Raw genomic sequence first — 24570 nt, 5'->3', positions numbered from 1 at the left:
TAAAACAAGCCCTCATCCAAAACGGTTACCGCGAAAAGAACATTAACAGAAGCATCCACAGACATCAATCTGTTACTATATCTCAACCTAAAGCCTTAGACCCTCATCATAGGAAAGCTTTTCTTCCTTACGTCAAAGGTGTCACTGACAAAATCGACAAAATTCTTAAATCAGGAGGAATAAAGACAATATTTATCCCCCAACAAAAACTTTCATCTCTTGTCCGATCAATTAAAGACAGCATTCCAAATAAACAACCCGGAATTTATGAAATTACTTGTGCTAACTGCCCCCTATCCTATATAGGCCAAACAAATCGTAGAATCCAAAATAGGATTCATGAACATTTCATTTCTGTTCGCAATTCCAACTCTATTTCAGCTCTAGGTCAATACCATTTTCATACAGGTCAAAAAATAGATTTTCAAAACTCCAGAACCATAGCCCCCATCCGCTTTTATAAACCAAGAATTATCCGAGAAGCTATAGAAATTGAAAAAAGGCCAAATTGTCTCAATAAAAGAGATGACGGCATATAGTTACCTTCGACATGGATACCTCGATAGTCACCATCGACAGTATAAAAAAACCGTTTTTTGTTCCCAGTACCAGTAATGCATTGGGTAGTGATCAGTGTAGAAGTATCTGGGAGTTGGGGAGAATGAGACCTCGGAAGCTCTAAAGGAGACATCAAAGAAGATGTCGAAAGCTCGGCGCAATAATAATCGACGCGATGCAACCCGGAAGACTGTTGAGTTTAATATTAACTCTTGTAATAGTATTAATCTTAGCTCTAGGTTTAATATATATATATATATATATATATATATATATATATATATATATATATATTTAAAATGCTGAATTTGCTTTTTTATCATGAAAATACTTGCGGAACTTACTTTATTACGAAAACTTTTACACATTTACTCCTACTAACTTTAAGCCGACGTTAAATAAGAAATCAATATTATCTGCATAAAATTAACCTTTTGTGACTTTAATACCTCCTTTATACATTGAAGTCGATTGTTGAGGAATGGTTTGCTTTGAGAAGTAAACAAAGAAGATATATCACCGAACTTTGCTTTTCGATGGCAATAAGATTACAAACTATCGATTTTCCTTTGAATTTCCTTTGGAAGTCACTTCAAACGAATATCTGTGTAACGTACACCATCAAGTTTACTTAAACAAGAACTCCTATTGTTGTATTTATAATTACGACCACTTGAAACGAAACTTTAATACAATATTCGTATCAACACTGACTTTTTTGAGGTTATCCAGGTTCTACAGCAATTTTAGATTTATTACGAACTTTTAAAATTCTTCTATGCTTAAGCTTTAATCGATTCTTGGTAGCTTTACTTTTGAATTTTGCACGTAATTATCTCTAACAAGTTAAAAAAAATGAATTAAAAGAAATGGCCAGAATCAGAGATCTTTGGAGATGGACAATACAAGACATCACGATCACTTCACTCCCCTCCGGGGGGTCAGAATCATCATGGCTATGCGGACCCTCTTGACTGCTGCTCTAAATAGTCATGCACTACTGCATTTAATTCATTTCCTCAAGTTCTTAAGCCACGATATTCTTGTCTTCCCACATTTCGCTTTCTTCGAATTTTACCTTGCATAATAAGCTGCAATAATGGGTATCTTTATCCTCTCATTACATGGAATAAGTACAAAAGTTTTCTTCTTTTGATAGTCAATATTATTTCAGCTTCGTTTCCTATTCTTCTAATAACTTCTGTGTTTGAAATTCTTTGAGTCCATGATATTCGTAGGATTCTTCTGTAACACCAAAATTCAAAGGCGTCCAACTTATTCAGATGTACTTGTTTTAATGTCCATGCTTCTAAGCCATAAAGAAGAGTAGTAAGAAACTTTTTAAGTTTAACGAATGATGCACGTGCTATTTCAATACGTGTCTTAATTTCTTTGGTTCGGTCTGTATTTGATGATCATGATCATGCATTTAGTTTTTTTCAAATGCATTCTTAGTCCGTATTCATGACAGCATTCATTAAGTCGTTGCGTAAATAATTGTTGTTATCCGTTATTATTACTGTATCGTCTGCAAAACGGAAGTCATTCAAAACTTCTCTATTGATAGATATACCTTCTATTGAATGTGAGAGCGCTTCTTTAAATACCGCTTCTCTGTAGACATTGAAGAATAGTGGTGACAGCTCGCAACCCTGGCTGACTCTTCTCTGTATTTTGATATCTTGGGTGTTCTGGTTGTCAACTATTACCTTAGCAGTTTGATTCCAATATAGATTAGAAATAATTCTCATATCACAACTGTCAATATTTTTGCTTTTTAATACATTTACAAGCTTTTTATGTTGAACCTTATCAAATGCCTTTTCAAAATCTACAAAACATAAGTACATGCTCTGATTTATATCCGTACATCTCTAGGCCAGCACATTCAAACCGAACAAAACATCTTTTGTGTCCATAGCATTTCTAAAGCCAAATTGTGTGTCACTTCATATTCAAGAATTTTAACAATTTTGCTGTGTATTATTTTCAAAAATGTTTTAAATGTGTGAGTCATTAAAGCTATTGTTCCGTGATCTGAGCAGAATATTGCACTTGACTTTTTAGGTAATTGTTCAAGTTTAGGTGGTTTAGGTTCAACTATTACATCAATGAGTTTTAATAATTCGATGGGCACATCATCTGGTCCAGTAGCTTTGCTTTCTTTTGTGTTTTTGATGGCATAGATGACTTCTTCTCATAATATTGGTGTTCCGGTATCCTCTGTGGTTTCTAACGATAGTCCTTCTCTTTCATCATTAAACAGCTTTTGAATGTAATTGGTCCAGTGACACATTCTTTCCTTCATGTCCACCTGGCAAAAGAGAGCCACCTCTCTTTTGCCTCTCGAATTTTCTTTCTTTGATGTTTTTCTGAATTTCTTCATATTTATTCAGGTCTTTTACTTTATGTTTTCTTTGTTCTTCCATAGTTCAAGAATTTCTACAGCCATCCAAGGTTCCAAGGTTTTGTTTTTTCCCCAAGTGGTTTAAGGGTTTCTTTTCCGACTGACACGAGGGCATGTTGAATTTTTCCCCATTTTTGGTCAATAGTTAGAGTTTCTGTATTATCTTCTTTGACTTTCCTTAAGTTTTCGTTTATTTTAAATTTCGTTTCCGCATATGTGTTGTCTTGTTTGAGCCGCCTTGTATCCATTATTTTCTTGGAGCTAGAGTGCTTTACATTATTTGGTTTTACTCTTATCGACAAAACGTCGAAGAGAACATGTGATCGGAGAATATGTCCGCTCTTGGATAAATATAATCTATTTGATTTCTGACTATTTTTGTTGTTATTGTTAGCTGGTGTCCTCCATGTGTATAATCTACGCTTAGGAAGTTTGAACAAGGTATTTACAGTTATGAGTTCCCAATTAATACAGAAATCAACCAGATGATCGCCACGTTCATTCCTCTCCCCGAGTCCATATCGCCAATTTACTCATAGCCGACTCCGCATAGGTATAAATACAAAAATAATAATAACGGTGATTTCAGCTTTTTTTTTTCTAAGCCATATTGTATTGTTTAGGCAGTAAGCTTTGTACTCGTTGTTTATGAAGCTCCTTTACAAATTGGGTTCATTTTGTAAACTTGTACAGGGTATCAGGTGAGGAGATATAGCGCATTATGCATCTCTTTTCTTCCTACTGCGTTCTCATTTATTTTTCACTACGTAGGTGGCAAAATCGTTAAGTGTCAAGCTATATTTGACGAGTAGTACAGCTTGTCAAATTTAAGGTAATACTTGACAGATTTGTCCACTTGCCTAGAAAATTAAGTGAGAACGCATTCGGAGGAAACGAGATACATAAGGCACTCGGTCTCTTCGCCTCGTTGGTACACTCCATACTAAAATTTTACAGAGAGTGACCTTATTTATTAATGGAACTTCTATGATATGTCTATATTGTATGTTATTTTGACGTTTCAATTTTTCCTTCGGAAATTTTTCTTAAAATACCAAATATTTTGTTTTTGTTACTTGGTAAAAAATTCTTCTAATAATTATATTTTATTTGACTCATTGATATTGACCATTCAGTCATGTTGAAGCGGCAGTTTTTTCGAATTTGCGGATACTTCTATAAATGTCTCGTTCTGTAATTTTATAAGAGGAATATTGGCAGAGATGAAAGCTTTACATTTGCCTTACAGTAAACTGTATAAGAATAAAAGAACAGTAGTTAATCTTATACCTGGAACATACCTACGAAACATTTATTACTTAATTTTTATACTAAAGTTGTCGTAATATTTTATATTATAGTCATATACTTTTATTCTTCGGATCTTCGGCATTTTAGCATTTTAGTAAGTCATAAATATTTTAATCTGTTGTTTATTTCTTTACAATAGAATAATACCGTTTTATAATGGCTCTACTTACTCCCGTTGCTAAGGAAGCACGCTCTTGAACTTTTTTTAAATCTTTAACATGCGGATTTTGCATCACTTCTCTCTGCATAAAAATAATTACATTTGCTATTACCTCCCTCGTTTGTCCAGATAAGACTTTGCCTTCTAATTTTGAATGAAAATCCATGTTTAAAATTTAAAATATTTAACAATAATTATTTAAAAAGTCAAATCTATTGTAATACGATATTTCTTCAACACACAGTAACTTAAAACCATAGTAAAATAAAAAAACTTTGTCGCAGACTATACAAGTACCTTGCACTTCGAAGGGCCAAGAGATAATAAGGACGAATTATGTTGTGGTCGAATGCGCATCGTGGGTGGAGCCTAATTTCAAATCGGCCAAGTATCACGTTAAATTTGACAAGCAATACATGATATGGTCAATTTAATTTTTTGTTTGACCATCTGCATGCAGCTCTGTGAAGGTTTTTTTAATGAACACAGGCTACAAAAAATGTAAAGCAGTGGCAAAAATCTCCTTATCTATTTATTTTAAATGTTTTATGTGTAATAATAACAATTTTGTTTTAGGAAAGGTCTACTTCGATATATGCAGAGTTGGTAAGCACATCAATTTGTTACACTTACTTTAATTTTAATTTTTTTAAAATAAACTGACAGGTTTGGACACCTTTTTTATATTGAACCATTTTTCTTTATTATATAAATTATAAATATTATTCGGAAGCTATGTTCTTGTGACATTTTAATAATGTTTATTACATTTAATCAGAATTAACCTCAGATAAAAAATATTAGTTACTTTTCTTCTCAGTTTTCGATTTTTTTCAACTATCGCCATTTTCAACAAATTATTTCTTTTTTCTACAAAATCACAGATTTTCAATCTTACGCCTCCCAAACGAAGTATCTTTCTCTCTTCAACGACGGTACAGACCATAGCCAACCTTGGCCTCATGCAAAATATTCCTCTAACATTTCTGCAAACGTCTAGCAAATTTTGCGCATTTGCTGCCACTTCATCCTCCCATCTTTTCCGTAGCCTTCCTTTTGGTCTTACGTCGCATTTTACTGTCTAGGGTTTTTCGGTCTAATCTTTCGGCCTCGCTATATGACCAATTCATTGAAGTCTCTGGAGTTGAACAAGTTTAAGATCGATGCCTTTTTTAACAGTTAATGGAGTTTATGGTTGCTCAATAATCCTCTGAAAATAATTCTTTTATGTATGGTATTGGTCTTTTCCTTGTATTATTTCTTATGAATTTTATAGGATGCCGTTGTTCTGTTCCATTCAGTCTATTCTTGAAAATTCCTTATTTATTAACGACAAATTATAATCATTAGCAACAGTTGTCAATCCATCAAATAGGCATTTAAATGCAACGAAGCGTTTAATACTATCAAAAGATCTAAACTTTGCTGTTCCTCATTGATCTATTCCAAAATTGGACATAATTACCTCAATAAGGAGAAAACATTTCAATATTTACCAACCCACGAAAAAGAAGATCATAGTACTATGTCAATTTTCCAATGTTTTAGAAAAAACACTGGAATATGACATAGATACTTATCACATATTTATAGACTACAAAGCAGCCTACGACTCTGTGAATAGAAGAGAAATGTTCAAAGCAATGAAAGAGCTAGGAATACCAAATCAGTTGGTAAATTTAACAAAACTAACTCTTGAAAAAGTTAAATGTAGAGTACGAATTCAGGGGGAACTGTCTGAACGTTTTAAAACAAATAACATGCTGCGTCAGGGAGACCCTCTCTCCTGTATACTGTTCAATCTGGCTCTGGAAAAAGTAATACGTATGTCATAAATCACAACCATTGGTTCAATATATAATAAATCAGTGCAAATCCTTGCCTATGCTGATGATATCAATATTGTTGAGAGAACGAAAAACGCTGTACGAGAGGCGTATGTCGCATTAAAAGAATCAACTACAAAAATGGGTTTAATAATAAACATCAACAAAACAATATATCTGAAAATAAGCATGCAACCACAAATCCTACGACCACTTGTTATAGCAAACGACGTCATCGAAGCAGTAATTTGTATACTTGGGAGCGCTCCTTAACACTGAAAATAATACTGCCGCAGAGACAAAGCGCAGAATTTGCACGGCCAACAGATGCTATTTTGGGCTCAATCTCCTCCTTAAATCTACAATTATATCTAAAACTCTACAAAATAATAATACGCCCAGTCCTAACATATGGTTCAGAGACCTGGACTCTAACAAAAAGTAATGAAAACCTGTTAGGATGTTTCGAAAGAAAGTACTAAGGCAAATCTATGAAATAGTGAATGACAATGGGATGTGGAGAAGACGATACAACTTCGAACTTTATAGAATATACCAGGAATCAGATATCGTAAAACATATTAAGATAGGACGTCTAAGGTGGATAGGGTATGTAAAAATGACCCAGCTAGAAAAACGCTCCTTGATAGACCAATTGGTCAGAGAAAAAGAGGATGACCCAAAACAAGGTTCCTTGATAACATCGATGAAGACATGGGAAATATGGGAATACGTGCTGGGTAGAGGAAGGCGATGGATAGGAATGACTGAAGAGAAATTCTTGAGAAGGCTAGGACTCACGCACGATTGTAAAGCTAGAATGATGACTATATCAAATTGAATTGGAAATGTCTAATAAAATTAAACAGAACATAAGCAAAGAGGAACTAAAAGCTGAAAGAACTTTAAAAAATGATGACTCCTTAATTATCCTACAAGAAGATAATGGAAATGCAACTGTGATAAAATTCAATATAAGGACAAAATTAAAGAACTAATAATAAACGGACCTTATATCAAATTAACAAAGGATCCAACGAAGCCTTTGGAAAACAGGATATATAGAATTTTATTTAAGTTTAAAGATTATCATTTAACACATTATTAAAGAAAATTAATTACACCTCATTACAGCAAAACACTTTATTTATATGGCGTACCGAAAGTTCATAAAACGAATACACCTCTTAGACGTATTTGTGGTAAAGTAGGATCGTTTTAGCCTGTCGCATAAGTAATAAAACTGTCTGTTCAGATTTGCCTCAGGTAGTCAGCGGTTATCAAATTAAAAATGTACGGTTTTCTTAATTTGATAATACAACATTAGGGATTTTTTTAATAAAATAACTTTGTATTATGTTTTATAATAATTGAATATCATAATGTAAATTGATAAACATTGAGTATGAAATATACAGGGTCATTCACGCAACATTAAAAAAAGTTAAAAGTTTTCAAAGTTCTGGTCGTCACTGGTTTCTGCAAACTTGGAATAATGGGTTATGCAAAGCATTCTTCATTTTTTAAATATTTGCATTCTTCTAGCACTTCCGGTTGTACTGGAAGTCGCCATTAAGTTTCTTATTTTAAATAGAAACTGTGCTTTTTGTTATTCTTTTTTGAATCTACTTAAAATTCTGGATGGATTTTTATTGGGATACCATTCTCGAAAAAATAGCCGTTTTTGAGGTATTTAAAGTTTTTGAAAAAATTTCATATTACACATGAAACTTCAAAAATTAATATTGTGGTTAATATTTATGCTGAAAAAACAAAAATTCTTTTTCAGCGTGTACTAAACTCTATTTTTATTAGGGCATAAAAAAATTTGCCAATGTTAATACTGGGTGTTCAAAATTTTGTTTTATATTTTTATTTTTATATATTTTATAAATATATCTATAAAAATATTTATCTATATAAAACAGAGACTAATTCCTACTTCCCACGCACACCTTCCCAAACCCATCGAGGTAGGTTGTCCTCCTGCTGTACAACCAGCCCCGGATTTCCTCCGCCCCCTGGTCTTTGGAGAAAGGTCTAGACTATTTCGCGGTATCCCTTGTCAGGCAATGGGAGATTTCCGTGTATTTACATTTAAGTGGTAGGTTAGCACATTTGGCTTTATCACTACTGGTCAAAGCAATTGTTCGGCGATCTAATGATGGTTGTGTGTGCCGATACTTGCTTTCCCTTTTCTGCACCAAGTGCAGTCGAGAGCGAGCAAGCATCGAATCCTTTCATCCGTCGTCTAATACCCAGTCATTCGTCCAGTCATGTCCTTAATCTACCTTACTTGCTAATCTAATTTTTTTGGTGCTTGCATTCAAGAGCGTCGTGCGGCGTGCCTCCGGCTCTCTCCTGCATGCGGTTTTTGTTTTATCGTGCATCTACGTCTTAATCTATAAACAGGTATCATCACTATCTGACTCGCTATCCAATTCATCTGAATCTTCATCATTACGAATAATTAAAGGTCTTACTTCATCAATAACTTGTTCTATTTCATATGACTAAAATTTTTTTTTTCAGTATGCTCAATACATTTCCGCCATTGTTCCTCATTGACTTGGTTTAGTGCGTCTTGCCAGAGTTGTAAAACGCTGGCTTCGTCGGTGGTCTTACATGCATGTTTATCATAGTAGTTTTTAGTGATGCTCCACACCAATTCAATTGGATTGTACTGGCAGTGATCTTAGGACCTCATGACCATATTTTAGTACCATTTGGTCAACGACAAATTTTTTCTCAGTAATGTGTTCTTTGCACTTATTTAATAATTTAGCTTTTAAAACTAGATGTTCGTGTTCTATATTTTTCTCCGACAGGCACTTTCTTCTTTTTTCCAGCTGCTTGTGGAAAACTTTTCCTCCTCTCTGGTGTGATACGAAGCATTGTCTAAGGCTATTAATGACGGATTTTCCAGATTTTTTAATAATTTTTCCTCAAACCAATGTTCAAAAATATCGGCGTCCATATTTCCGTGGTAATTATCAGTTTTTTTTTGTCGAAGAAAATATAGGACTAGCATTGGGTATAAAACCTTCCGTATTTCCTGCATGCAATATAATATATCTTTTGCCATTACTCGCACTAGTACTCGAATAGCATTTGGTAGCATGATTTGGTATTATTTCCTTTCGCAAAAATCCATGTTTTGTCAAGAAACACAAATTGTCTGGCAAATTCGGAATTCTTGTTTTTTAAATAGTTTCTTATAAATTTCCACCTTTTTCCAACAACATTGGACAGCTTGCACAACACTTTACGATTATTGGTTTTTTTGTATCTAAAACCCAAAGCTTTTAATACTTTTGATAAACTGGTCAAACCCATATCACAAAGTTCTCTGTCCTTTATTTTTTGAATAAGTGTCTTTCTTGTAACATGTTCTTTTGCTTTGTACATGTCATAAATGATATTTCTGATTGAGATTTTAATACCTTGTGGCAAGTCGAGGGTTTTCGGATGCAAACGAATCCTTTTATTTTCCTTACTTAATTCCTCCTCACTCATTTTGTGAACTCTTTGCAAGGTCCGTTCTGAAATTCCACAAGCTGCACTTGTTCTTTTTTGAACTGCCAGTACTGATGTAATTGGTCCCATGTTGATTTTTTCTAAAGTAAAATAATTTTCCACTTTCTACACAATTCGACGCTCACTCGGAGATAAAAACTTATATTTAGGTGTTCTATCGTTTTCTTGTACGTTATCCATTGTCACTATTGAAAACCGGCGATCGTTGAATACTAATAGCGAGAATTTTCGGAGCTCTCTGAATATATACACGAGGGGGCGGGGCCTCGGTGGCAGGGCGCGTCGGTCATTGGCCGATGAGTCCGGTCAATGGAGAGCCTCGACTCCGCAGACTGTTTGCTATTTTTGCAAATATAACAACTAAAATTATCCAGTTATGCGACCGCAAGGAATGGATGCACTTCTCGACGAGACAATTTTATTTGAAATAAAATTATAAAAGTTTTTTCAATAAATTATCATCACAAAGCATTCAATTTGCGTTTTTTCACGATTTATAAAAAAAAATGTTTTGGTAGCGCTGATTTATCCTCAAGTACTACAGCCGACCAGTAGGAGGTTCGGTACCACAAAGCAGGTAGAAAAGGGAAAGCATAACAGAGTAGCTGTAACTAGAGTCATAAATTATTTTTCGGGCGTTAATCCGAAATACGACAGGGTAAAACGACTTCACTATACCATGAATTATCCTTGTAGTGAACTGCCAAAATTTTGATTAAATATACAACCATTTGCAAATAATAATGACACATTTATAAAGAATACAGAACGTATTTTAAATAAATTATCGAATATTGAATTTAATTCAAATATTATTTTAGTAAACTTTGACATAGCTGGTTAATACAATAAAGAGACGCAAGCTGAAATACTTCAGTAACATTATGAGACACACCGACAAATATGAACTTTTACATCTGATCATTCAGAAAAAGACCTAAGGTAAACGAGGTCCTGGTAGAAGAAGAAAACCCTGGGTGAAAAATCTAAGACAATGGTTCGGAAAATCTACTACATCGTTATTTAGAGCTGCTGTCAATAAACTCACGATAGCGAACATGGTAACCGACATAATATAACGATCATATCCAACAATTTTATCCAACGATCTATAACGATCATGGAACTAGAAGAACAAAAAATTTTGACATAAATAGTTTATTTACAAAAGCACCATTAGATAAAACTTTAAAAATAATCAAAACAAAATTGGAGAATAGTGATGCATTGACAACTAGAACAAGACTAAATGTATGAGCTATAATGGAGTTAGTGACATTATGCTCTGATAATACCTTTTTTCAACTAATAACACGAGTGATGGTTTGGAATTTTTGTATTGTGATTATATAACATCCTTCCAATTTTTTGAAAACTTTTTAACTTCTGTTCTCTTTTTAGCGCACCCAAACAATCGAAGTCTTGGAATAAAATACGAACGACACAATGTTCGTCTTTAACGGATCCCGTCCTACCAGTGAATAGTAATAAGATATATAGCAGAATAAACGAATCACCGCAAATACATTTAGAAGCATACAGCGTTTTAGTAGATTCTAGCAACCATCTCAAAAGTACTATAAAACATTACAAGTCTCTGTTGCAGCAACGGGACGAAACTATTCCCGACTGTTATGATACTTTAGTTGTCAAGTACAATGAGTATGATAGCACTAAGGTGAGTTTTTTGTATGTTTGTAATAAGGTTTTAACCTCCAAGTATTAAAACGGAAAATATTCTTAAATTATAATAGAAATAATTCACTATTAAGATAAAGAGAAACATGTTTAACATTTTTAATCCATTGATCGAGTTAAAAGTACGTATTGGTGGCCTAGACAGTGAGTGTCTTCGGTTCCTAAACAATAACATCTAATTTAGCCAGTATCAATACATTTGATTTTTCAATAATATACGTAAGCCAGAAGCTTGTTGAACGGTTTGAGTATCACGTTTTTGTTTACAATGATTTCTTCAAAACATTGCATGAGATCGTCTTTGTGACTGAAGATGGTGATTACAGGCTGATTGGCTGTTGAATGTCCAATGAGTGTCCGTTCCTGGCGGGAGACGTTTCTTTACAACATTGTTCAGTACATTCATACGTTTCGGAGAACAAGAAAATACGATCTTATCTTATCTTATACTCAGAAGCTGCCTTCGAGACAATTTAAATTGAACTGGTGCGCACAAAAATGGATAAAATGAGCATACGGAAAAAACGTTGAATTATTCCATGAACTCCAATAATTTTGCCTGTTAATTGGCCAAATAACTTTGGCCAATTAACTTATTAGGAATATTGTACAATTTTAAATTAAGTTGCTCTAAAATACACTTACTAACTTACCCTCTGCATTATGCGAATCAGGTAAAAAATTTCCCAATATCGTTTAAATATTTGGTTGCCAAGGGTATTTCTCAAAATTAAAACCATTTGATCTTGAACAGAAGCGTCCGTAGTCTTATCAGCCTCGATTGCCACATAAGGTGCCATTTCTATCTCTTTGCTTATTAATCCACGAGTGACATATAACATTGAATCCAGCAGTTCGTTTTGAATAGTTTTTGAAGTTCCCAAAAAGGTTGTATTATTTTCGATACATGTTTTTCCAATATAGTGTCAACCCGAAATACTCCGATATTCGTAGATATCAAACTCTCATCGTCACCTCTTAAAGCTAATTCAAACGCTCCGCAAAATTTAATGCACTCAATTATTCTATTTAAAACATACCTGTTTTTGGCCGCTATCTCGTTATGTTCTCTTATTGATCTTCTAAAAGCCGAATCTAACTGTGATTGAATATTTACTGACCCTAATAATTGGTATTCAATACAGTAATGGATATGTTTAGAGCTAATGATATGTTTTTAATTTTCTCTGAAAGATGTTTAATATCATTTACACCCAGGATAGGCCAAGTCTCGTCCACTTAAAGTGAAAAAAATAAACACTTAAAACAATAGAAGCGATTTGTCTCCTCACAACCGCATAACCAGTCTGCTAGCAAGTAATGTTTCTCGTTGAATTTTCGATTAAAACTTCTATTAACACTTTATACCGCCTGAATTATGCCCAATTTTTGTCTAGAAGGTCCTAACTGTTTTATATTTAAACGTTTTTCGACGTCCAAAGTATTTGTCTTAATAAAGCTTACACTATTAATAATTGTTGCCATATCGAATTATCGGATATCGACAATAATAATTTCAGAATTGAGAATTGTACACTTACAGACCGAAAACTAAATATCTCGAGCGGTGTCCCTGCGTTTCCTGGCTACGTCGGCGCTCATAACGAGGCGCCGACACTCGCTCCGCCCATAGGATCGTACCATATTATCGATCACCAGGTAAAATAAATGCATTATTTTAAATGCGAGCATTCACTGCCACTGCTATGCTCTAGGCGAGGATACGATGCGATGGTCTCCGTTATGAACGTACCCTAAGGGTAGCAGTGACAGTGAACGCTCGCATTTAAAATAATGCATTTATTTTACCTATCGATAGATTATGGTACGATCCTATGGTCGGAGCGAGGGTCAGCGCCTCGTTATGAGCGCCCACTATACTATAATTTCACTATTTGGAAGAGTGATTTCATCGTTTGAAGGCAGAGAAGTGGGAAAAGACGTATGAAAATCCAGTGGCATACACTCACTTTTATTTTAACGTTAATTATATTATATTTTTTAAATATTATTTGTTCAAAATAGGCCACAATATAAATTTATTTACAGGTTTTTACTGACGTTTCGATCTCTATATCCAAAGACCGTTTTCAAAGATATACACGATAGTTACATTTATTTTATTTGTTTATTATTATATATTTATATAATATTATTTATATAATCTTATATTATTTATTTTGTTTTTTTTTTCTAACTTTAAAAACGGTCTCTGGAATAGAGATCGAAACGTCAATAAATTAACCATGTAAATAGATATATTGTGGCTTATTGTCAAAATTCTCGCTAAAAATACAGAATTCCACAATCAAAAAAACTTTAAAAAATAAATATATTCAACATTTATATATTTGAAAACGGTCTCTTTATAGAGATCGAAACGTCAGTAAATTAAACATTTGAATATATTTTGTGGCTTATTCCCTACATTCCCCTAAAAATACAGAATGCCATAAACAAAAAGCTATAATTGATGGATTTTGACCGTTACTTGATGGAAATTCATTTTATGTAACAATAAAACACTGAAAACTTTTTTTTCAAAACCTCCACAAAATTTATTATAAAATCTTATCACTACAGCTGTTTCGGCAGAGTGCCTTTCTCAAGTGATCTATTTTTGGTATGCATTTACACTTTATAGTCTTTAACGAAACCACTTTATAGTCTTTAACCAACATGAGACAAACAGTTCTCCCCTCCTCAACCTATTTGGTTATATATCTATATATCTATATACCAATACTTGGGACACATTACAAAAGGCGAAAGATATGAACTGCTTCGAATAATTATGCAAGGGAAAATAGCAGGAAAAAGGTCCATAGGAAGAAGACGAAACTCCTGGCTAAAGAATCTACGGGAATGGTATAGCTGTAGCAGCAACGAATTGTTTCGGTCAGCAGTTTCGAAAATACGTATAGCCCTGATGATCGCCAACCTTCGGAACGAATATGGCACTTGAAGAAGAAGAAGGTATAGATATTTGGTTATATCTATTGGTATAAGATTTGGATATGTATCCAAAAGAATATATTCATCCATTATACATTATAGCCACCACGTAGCCCAGAATTTAATCCGCTTGATTTTGGTGTATGGAGCGTATTAAAACAACGTGTCTTTAAGAATCCCATAAACATTTGCAACCAACTACGGGAAGAGATAAATACTGCAGCAGTTTTTTTAGAACCATTGAAGCTATTTAATATGAGATGATCTTTTATGGAATATATTGACAAATGAATTAAAGAAAATGGTGGACATATCGAAAACTTACTTTGACAAAAAGTTATGTTATTTAGTTTAACTATTTCTTAATTTGGTTTGTAAACAAACTGTTTTGATTGTGACTTTAATTTAACATACAACATAAAATGTTTGATGTAAAATCCTATTATTCTGTTTTTTTGTCAAATCCTATTATAAATTATCCTGCTGATATATTTATTTTATTTAATATTTCGTTAAGTATTATCTCGAAAACTATTGAGTTTTGAAGTTATTAACAGGTATACCTTTTTTTTGTTAAAATAATGCATCTTTAATATTTTTTATCACAAATACAGGTAACTCAAAGAGCAAAAAAGTTAAGTGCAAATTTATGCCACATATGTGGAATATATGGCGCCCTCCATCAGCTACATCAAAGTGTGCAATAAATTATAATTTCTTATATTTAAAAGTATCCAGTTGTAAATTTTTAATGCATAAATGTTTACAAACATGAAAAATAAAATTTTAAATTTGCACTTTAACATCCTGTATCTTTCTTAATATCAACATTTTATTAAAGCAATTTTGCTTAAATCGTAATATTTTAAAGTGTAGAATCTACTGTTTGTTTTTGTACAATTACTTAAGGACCACCCTATTAAAATAATTGCATCATCTTATATCAATTAGTCGTGATTTAGGCATGAACTTGGACCTTAGTGCTATTCTTTGTGCGACCGACACTAAACAGCCGATAATTGTATAAGTTATAAATTTCTTTTGTATGTTTTAGTTAATGAAAAAAGGGCCTTACAAACAAAATTCTGGACTTGCCGAAGTATGTGCCGAAAATATTAAGCTGTGGAATTACTTTTTATTAACGTTCAGTTGCAAAATAGCTATTCAACAGTATTTAAGTAAGAAACACCACAATTTAAGGGTAAGACGATTCGCCGAATTATTCTTTTTGATATACAATCCTCGAAGTTCTGCGTTTGGATGTCACGACAACAACTACCAAAATTATTTAGTTATTGCAGAAATAGCGAGAAGGTAAAGTATAAACTATAGTTTAAAATAGTTGAATATATTAATAATAAACACTATGATATTAAAATTTAGCAGGCTTTCTCACTTATTCCTTCTTACGGTCAATTTTTATATTGTCATTAACATTTGCCTATTGTAAAATTTTGCAGATTGCAAATTAAATATGTTTATTAAAAAAAATTCTTATATGTTTAGTGCCATCTACACTCACCTTCACCAATTTTGTGTTAGTCATGGTATCAAATATTTACATATAACTGTATTATTTATATTTATATCTAGTATATTAATCCATCACGCAGTATATAGTCCAGTCGTCAGATATTTGACCTCTAAAAATCATACGAACAAGCTGAATTTTGCTGAGAATGTCAAACGTCCTACCTTCCGGCTTTCCCCTAAAACCTCCCCTCACAGGGTTGGAAAATAGATTTACCAAGAATCCGTACGCCGTAGAAAAAAAATTGTCAAATAAAAAATGCAGCTGAGATAATTTTGAATAAAAATGTTTATTATCACTTTTTGTGTAGAATGTACCGTTGTATTAGAAATAACGGTTGAAGCGACCGGCGATGTTGAAAGTCATTTACGCGCTCGAAATCAATTATAAATAAAATTTCTATCAACTCGACAGTAAAAATTCGATATCTTTTGATCAGAGAGTCCTATCAACAAAAATCAAAATGCTTTTTACATGTGAAGAATGCAGCTTGTATGCAATTTTTGTATTTTGCCGCAAATAAAGTCAGTTTTTATAAAGGTGTTAAATAAATTGATCAATTCCATTGATCGTGCATTTTCGGTGCATTCGATAGAAAAATCAATTTTAGACAATTCCGATGATCGCGGTGGTCAAGCAGCTTTGTTGTTCTCCAATATATGTATTTACTTTATTACAATTTCTTTTCCATGATTCGTTTTTCTTTCTAGTTATCATTTCTCTAAATTTTGCTGGAGATTCTTTGTATTTAATTTGATCATTTCTTGTTTTAGTATTTATGTAAGTATTTCATGTATTTTGTTTTTTTTTCTATAGCCTTCCTAATTTCTTCGTTCCACTCAGACAGTGTTTGTTTGAATGATTTGTTTGCTGTACAAACCTAGAGATTTCTTCGCTACCTCGTGTATACAGTTATAAAGTCTTTGATGTAGACATAGAGCTTTATAGTATTAAACTATCAACAATAGTGTATCGCAATAAATATTTGTTTTCAATAGAAAATTGGACCACACGTATTGAATACAATGCGTGTCTTGTTGCATAACATTCCATTATACTTTAAGTCAACCGTGTAGAGTCAGCAATTTTGATGTTTTAACACGTTGCCTGACGTAGAGGATTTTGTAATACTTTCCGTTCACGCCATAGTCACCGAGACGGCATCACAGTTACATTAAAATTCTCGGTCAAATAGACCTCGCTGGCGTGCAGAGCAATTTTTTTCTCGGTCACATAGACCGAGACGGCAGGCAACGTGTTAAAAGGGAAACAGGGAGGAATCGGGTCAATAATAGTAATTTTTCTTAGTTGGACGGTACTCTCAATAAAATAGACGTAATCTTAGTTACATGTAGACAACGACATCACCATGTGGGTTCAAGTCAATCTCGTTACATCTTCAATTAAGTACTAAACAAATCATTAATGATAAATTGTAAATAGTGTGTCAACAAACGACTCAACAAACGTCTCAAACAAAACCAAATTTTTAGTGTTTAGTCGTGATCCACATCCCGATGCAAAGCTTCAATGAAACGGAGTCCAAGTTGAGAAAGTTCACAAAATGACATATTATTTGGGAACTGTGATAACGGACCAACTACATCCAGACAGAAATAAAACGTAGAATAGCAATGACTAAAACTACCTTTATAAAAATGAAGTCGTTTCTTTACAATAATCATCTCAGTTTAGAACTAAGACAAAGAATGGTTAAGTCTTATGTTTGGTCCGTACCTTTGTATAGTGCAGAAGTGTGGACGCTAAAAGTATCGATCATGAACAAAATTGAAGCATTGGAAATGTGGGTTCATAGACGAATGCTGAAGATACCTTGGACAGCAAGGAAAACTAATGAAGAAGTACTGAGGAGCGTCAACAAAGATAGAGAACTGCTAAAGACTGTTAAACATCGAAAAATGTCTTATCTGGGACATACAGTAAGGGGAAGTCGATATAAAATATTACAACTGATCCTTAAAGGCAAAATATATTACCGTAGGGTGTAGGAGGGAAACGGGTTTCTTGGTTGAGGAACATTCGTGAATGGACTCGGATATCAAATGCGGGACAATTATTCCATATTGCAGAAGATCGAGAAGCTTTCGCAATGGTGATCGCTAACGTCCGATAATTCGGATATGGCACGCGAAGAAGAAGAAGAAGTGTCAACAATAAAGATGTAAGAACAGACTATACGTACATTCTGACTCTCCGTACCCCAAATATTAGATCCTGAGATAGCAGGCAAATGGCTAATAGGGCAGAATGCCATAGCTCCTTCGTATCAATATTTTTTTAACTTGTGCTTATCACCAAGAGGGAAGGAAGGGCATGGAAAACTATGGCCACTCATCCATTCCCAGAGGGACTTCGACCAGTCAAGTGCCCTCTGCGTAGGTTTCATCTTTGGTGGATTATCGATATTTATCACATGGTTAATGAAAGAAAAATACGTTTTTAAATGTGAAAAATGTCCAACCACGAGTCTAGGTTAGTAGAACGGGAGCAGAGCCCGACAAAGTTCTCCCAGAGTACAGGAGACCCTACATGGGAGCCGAAGCAAGGCTTTGTCTGTGACTTGAAAATGTCCCATATTTATATATTTCGATATGGATATTTTCAGATCAGTTGGCCAATAGTAAAAATTGTAGATGTTTTGAGGTGGGGCGATGATTATCGGAGTGCTTATTAGTCCACGACTAAGGCACGCGATGACATGCTCTAATCTTTCTCTGAAGAATTCCGATACACTTTCTTGGTCTAAATTATTAAGATTATATCTAATATCCTTTTTTCTGCAGATGGGTCTTTAACCACCACCGGATGTGTTGCCCCTCTACATACTCGCACGTCCTTTATTTTAATTTCGATTCACTCTTCCAATTACTTCATTCCATGAGCGTCGAGGTCTACCTCTTTTTCTTCTTCCAGGGGGCTTCCATCTGTGAAGTTTTTGGGGCCAACCTTCGTCAGGTATTCTCAATAGGTGTCCAAACCATTTTAAACCTCTTCTTTCTATTCTGTCAATGACCGTTTCTGTAGCATTCATGTTATTTCTTATAGATTCGTTGGTCTTTCTTTTCAGCCTTGATGTTCTAGCACTTCTCAAATAATCCATTTCAACTGCCAACAATCTTCTCTTCAGGTCTGCATTAATTGTCCATACTTCAGATCCATAACAAAAAACTGATTTAACCATGGTTTTCCCTATTCTTTTTTTGTTCCTTTTGGAAATGTTGCGATCCCACCATAAAGAGTATAGACATCCTAAAATTTTTTGTCCTTGATTAATTCGGAGTTTAATTTCGGTTTCTCCCAAGCCGTTCTTATCAATTAATGCACCTAAATATTTAAATTTTTCCACTTGTTTGAAATCCACATCCTCGTCTATCAACACTTCAAACCTTGCATCTGAATTGATAACTATATACTCTGTTTCCTTCATGCTGACTTGTTACCCCCATTTTACATATTCTCTGTATAGACGCTTTATCATAAACTCTAGATCATAAGAATCTTGAGCTAGGACGACTTGGTCATCCGCAAAGTTCAGTGAGAACAGTACGTCATTTCCTATGAGGATTCCCATTCCCTGGCAGTGGTTTTTCCAATTTTGGAGGGCTGCCTCAATATATAAATTAAACAGTAAGGGTGACATACTGCATCCTTGTCTTAGTGCTTTAGTTACTTTTATTGGCTCTGATGGTCTATTTCCGATTTTTAGGTAAGTAGTGTTCACTAAAGATAAGTAAGTATCCCTGTATACTTCTGTGATTATTTCTAAAAGGTATGGACTAATGCCGAGTTGTTGTAAAGCTTGCCACAATTTAAGTCTTGGAAATGTATTATACGCCTGTTCTAGGTCGACGAAGGCTACTTCGGTACCAACCGCTATTCTTTTTTATATTAATTGTTGGAGTATAAACAAGTTATCAGTGCAAGATCTACCATGCGTAAATCCACTTTAGTCTTCGTTAATTAGATGTCCTACATCATCTTGTATTTTTCCATTTATTATCTTTCCAAACAATCTCCCGAAAGTAGGTAGGACATTTAATCCTCTGTAGCAGTTAGGACCTTTCCGATTACCCTTTTTAAAGATGGACACTTGGTGAGCAGTTTTCCATTCAGATGGTACTTTAATTTGTTGGCAGCATTGATTCATTAGAAAGGTTATTCGTTCTATTAGGAGCGGACCTCCTGCTTTAAGTAACTCTACAGCTATATTGACAGGTCCTGGAGATCGCCTGTTTTTAATTTTAATTAACGCAGTACGGACCTCGTTGTTAGCAGTATTAATGTTACTTACTATTTGTTTGTATTTTTTTGTTATCGTTTTGAGGTTATTGTATTCTTGTTCTACATCCATATTTCTTTCCATCTCATTTAGTTCTTTTTCTAATCTAGATTGAAAAAGATGCTTAATACTTGCTTGGAATAAAAGGTGCAATTTGTATCTCTCCGTTTTGTACTGTGTAGTATTGTTTCTCTCACTTTCGGTGTTCTGTTTGTAGTATTGTTTAAAGGGGCACAAAAGATTAGCTAAAAGAAAGTAATGATCTGTCCCACAGTTAGATCCTCTCTTTACTCTGCAGTCTTGGCACTTAAATTTTGATTTCTGTCTAATTATTATATATTATATATTTCCGAAGTGGAAATTGAAACGTCAATAAACGTATTTTAACCTTTAATTGTGACTTATTCCCATTTAAATATAAATTAATTATTATATAGTCTATGATCGACTTCTGTTGGAGTGAAGGTCGATGACTACTAGTGTATCCAACGATGTTGGAAAAATCAATTTAAGATTTGTAACAAGATTTTGTTCACACACCATGATCAGTCGTTTCCCATTATTTTTATGACGTGTTCTCCATATGATCCGATTACGTTTTTGTTCGATCTTCTTCCAGTTCTACCATTTCTCTCTCTCTCTCTCTCCAATGGCGTTAAAACCCAAATGGAGCCCTGGTCTCCTCCAAACTATGCCTCTATCGAATTCTCTGAAGTTTAGCAAGTTCTGAGATCGGTACCTTTTTGTACAATTGATAAAGTTGATAGTTGTACCTGGATCTCCATACTGTTCTGTTGTAGCTGTCTTATCATATATTCGAAAGTCAGGTTAAATAATGTCGGCGCCTTGCTTTAATCCTTTGACTATTGAAAAGTTCTCAGTGAGCTTATTTTGTACTCTTATAGTTGCTGTTGACGAGTTAGTTGTTACTTTTACTAGTCGGATGTACCTATTTTTGTGGACGTTAAAGCTATGCAATATTTGATATAACGTTTGTCTTTTAATTGAGTCGTAGGCCTATTTGAAATCTATGAATTTGTTTCACTGTGAATAGCTGATCAGTTGTAAATCTTGCTTGTCGGAAATCGGTTTGATATTCCCCCAAAATATTTTTACTTAGTTGTTTGAGTCGTTTGTTTAGTATGTAAGTAAAAACTTTGTACGCTGTCCACAAGAGCCTTATGCCGCGATAATTTTAGCATTTCAGTGTATCTTCTTTTTAATAGATTGGCCATATAATCCCGGTTTTCCAGTCGCTCAGGATTTTTCATTATTCCAAATCTTGTTCAGAAGCATATGCATTTGTCCTACTAAATGTTCGCCACCTAATTTATTTGGCTCAGAGGGAACGTGGTCAATACCTGGAGCTTTGTTATTCTTTTGTTCTACCATTTAGATCTCCAACAATGATAATTTCTCTTGCGTCTCCTACCTTAGAAATGTATTAGGAATGGACAGAAACACCGTACACCCTCATAATGGTTACCTTATATTCATGCATTTTTTAAGTTCATTTTTATAATTTGTTTATCATGTTAATTTGTTATATTGTTATTTATAATTGATATAATATGCTGACACATACATTATAACTAATTTTCTTTTAGAACTTGGGTATGTTTTTATTTACAGGTCAAAATATACGCAAATGCTACCCCCATTACCGATACATTGTGTAACATTAGATGGGGAAAGTGCTACGATGCCTGTTATATTTGAAGATCAGTACCAAGATCCGTTTGAAGCAAAGAAGAAAATCTCTGAATTAAATAGTATTAACCAAACTTCAGGTAAGTATTTTATTTAATTTTTTGCAAATACCTTCATCTCTACAAAGAATAATCTTTTCTACTATGATAATTTTCCTGTCTTTTCAATGTACTTTAGGAACATTAACTTTTTATCTAGGTGGACAGTAAGGTATTTGAACACCTACTCCTACTGTTACCTGACCTCTAGAATTGGATGAAGTGATGATATACCCACAACCAAACTCATATGGAATCATATGATATTTCTTGTTATTTTAAGCGAATTTTAAAAAACCAATAAACGAAGTCAAACAATATTTATTTTAAAGCAATTTAATCAGCATTGCATAAAAAATTAAAGAAAACAATCAATTATTGAAATAACAAATTGAAATTATTTGTTTTATAGTCAATAGCATAAAAATTTTAATGTTAAACGAATAATATGCCGCTTTATGCAAGCTTCAATTCGCGTAGGCATGCTCATAAACAAATTTATCAACAATGTGTCATGGTAGATTGTTCCATTTTTCAAGAGCAGCTTGTACTAGCTGTGCGGTGTTTTGTGGATTATCCCGGCGAACCCTAATTCTTCTTTAAGCGTCTCCCACAATTGCTCTATTGGGTTAAGGTCAGGTGAGTAAGCAGGCCATTCCAGAACAGTGATATCTTCTGCTTCAACGAAGTCTTTAGTCACTTTGTTGGTATTTTGAGGTGCATTATCATGCATGAATATTAATTTTTCTTCCATTACACCTCGCCAGAGCCTACAGGTTCTAGAACTAAATCAGCCTACCTTCGAGTTGATTGTATGGAAATTAAAGGAATTTTTTTATCGATCATAATGCCTACCCAGAACATGACACTTCCTCGTTTATATCTGTGAATATATCTGGCAATTTCAGTTATTACTTATCCTTCTCGCCCTCTAAATACACGAATTCGTCGCTCATCTGATTTTACACAAATCCTGATTTCGTCTAAAAATAGCACATTTTGCAAATTTCCTATGTTCCAGTTTTGGTGTTGAGACACCAATTTAGGCTATCAGTCTTGAGCTGCCTGGATAATTCGGGAACCCGCAACTGTCTACTGCTCTATTGTCCTTGGACACGAAGTCTTTTTCTTATCCTTTTAACTGAAACACACGTGTAGCTTCCAAAAGTTGCCTTTCAAACTATGGGTTAGAAATGGTCGGATCTTTTCTAGCTACTTGGACAATGAAATAATAGTGGCAAGCCGTTGATACTTTTTGGTGGCTTTGTTTTGATCTATTCTTAAGCGTTCCTAATTCCTGATACATAGCCTAGGTTTTTGACACAACGTCCAGTATTAAGCTTACCACTGCATGTATGTCCCTCTGAGACATTCCTTGCTCTACAAGACGGTTGGGTCTTTTCTAGTTACTTGGACAATGAAACGATAGTGGCGAGCCGTTGTTACTTTCTGGTGACTTTGTGTTGTTCTATTTTTAAGCGTTCCTAATTCCTGATAGAAGAAGAATAATTCCTGAAGAAATACCAAGAAATCAACCAAAGAATTAAAAAAGAAATACGAAGAGCCAAGGAGGCATGGATGTAAGAAAAATGTAAACTAATCGAAGAGCTCCAAGTGAAACACGATCATATAAATGTCCACCGAAAGATTCGAGAAGCCACTGGGCAATACAAGAGGAGAAACACACACCTCCTCATAAACAAAGACGGAAACCTGGCGACGACAGTTAAGGATAAGTTGGTGACCTGGAAAATGTACATCGAAGAACTTTTCTGGGACTACCGAGGTAACTTTCCAGAAATAAATTGCATGACAGGGTTGTCAATACTAAAAAGCAAGGTGAAAGCAGCTTTAAAACAGTCTAAGAATGGTAAGGCCACAGGTCCAGACGAAATACCCGTTGAACTTATTAAGGTGATGAATGAAGTGAGCACGAAGGAGTTAACTGAACTGGTTAACGCCATATACAATTCAGGTAATATCCCAGAGGAATGGATATTGCCATCATTTGTAACGCTACCAAAAAATGATCTGCGAAAAGCTGCGAAGATTTCCGAACTATCAGCCTTATGAGTCATGCACTTAAGGTTTTTCTTAAAATCATACATGCCAGAATTTACAAGAAATGCGAAGAAAATGTCTGTGAAATGCAATTTTGGTTCCGCAATTCTATAGGTACACGTGAAGCACTTTTCACCTTACAAGTCCTACTTCAGAGATGCCGCGATGTCAGTTGTGATGTCTATATTTGTTTTATTGACTACGCCCAGGCATTTGACTGTTGTCAGCACCAGAAGATGATCGGCGCCCTGCAAAGCGTAGGATTAGATGAGAAGGATATTCGGATCATCATGGAACCAGCGTGCTCAAGTCAAGGTCGAAGACCAGCTGACTGACCAAGTGAAGATCATGAGAGGAGTAAGGCAAGGCTGTGTGCCCCCGCTGACTCTTTTCAATATATACTCTAAGGAAATTTTTACTGAAGCCCTCACAAACCTAGAGATGGGAATCCGAGTGAACGGTGAATACATCAATAATA

At 34.3% G+C, this 24570-nt stretch overlaps 1 protein-coding gene across 1 annotated transcript in view; it reads left to right on the top strand.

Moving 5' to 3' along the window:
- LOC140447441 (protein FAM135A) overlaps positions 1 to 24570 on the top strand; it is a 90497-nt gene that overhangs the window by 39538 nt on the left and 26389 nt on the right. The window contains 4 exon segments of the mRNA XM_072540089.1: positions 5013 to 5042; positions 11201 to 11477; positions 15507 to 15766; positions 21916 to 22073. Of these exon segments, the coding sequence (XP_072396190.1) occupies positions 5013 to 5042; positions 11201 to 11477; positions 15507 to 15766; positions 21916 to 22073 (725 nt within the window).

The sequence above is a fragment of the Diabrotica undecimpunctata genome, chromosome 8 (genome assembly GCF_040954645.1).
Source record: "Diabrotica undecimpunctata isolate CICGRU chromosome 8, icDiaUnde3, whole genome shotgun sequence".
In the NCBI taxonomy this organism is placed as follows: Eukaryota; Metazoa; Arthropoda; class Insecta; order Coleoptera; family Chrysomelidae; genus Diabrotica; species Diabrotica undecimpunctata.
Note: the sequence above shows the minus strand (reverse complement) of the source record. Positions and strands in the feature narration are given on the sequence as shown.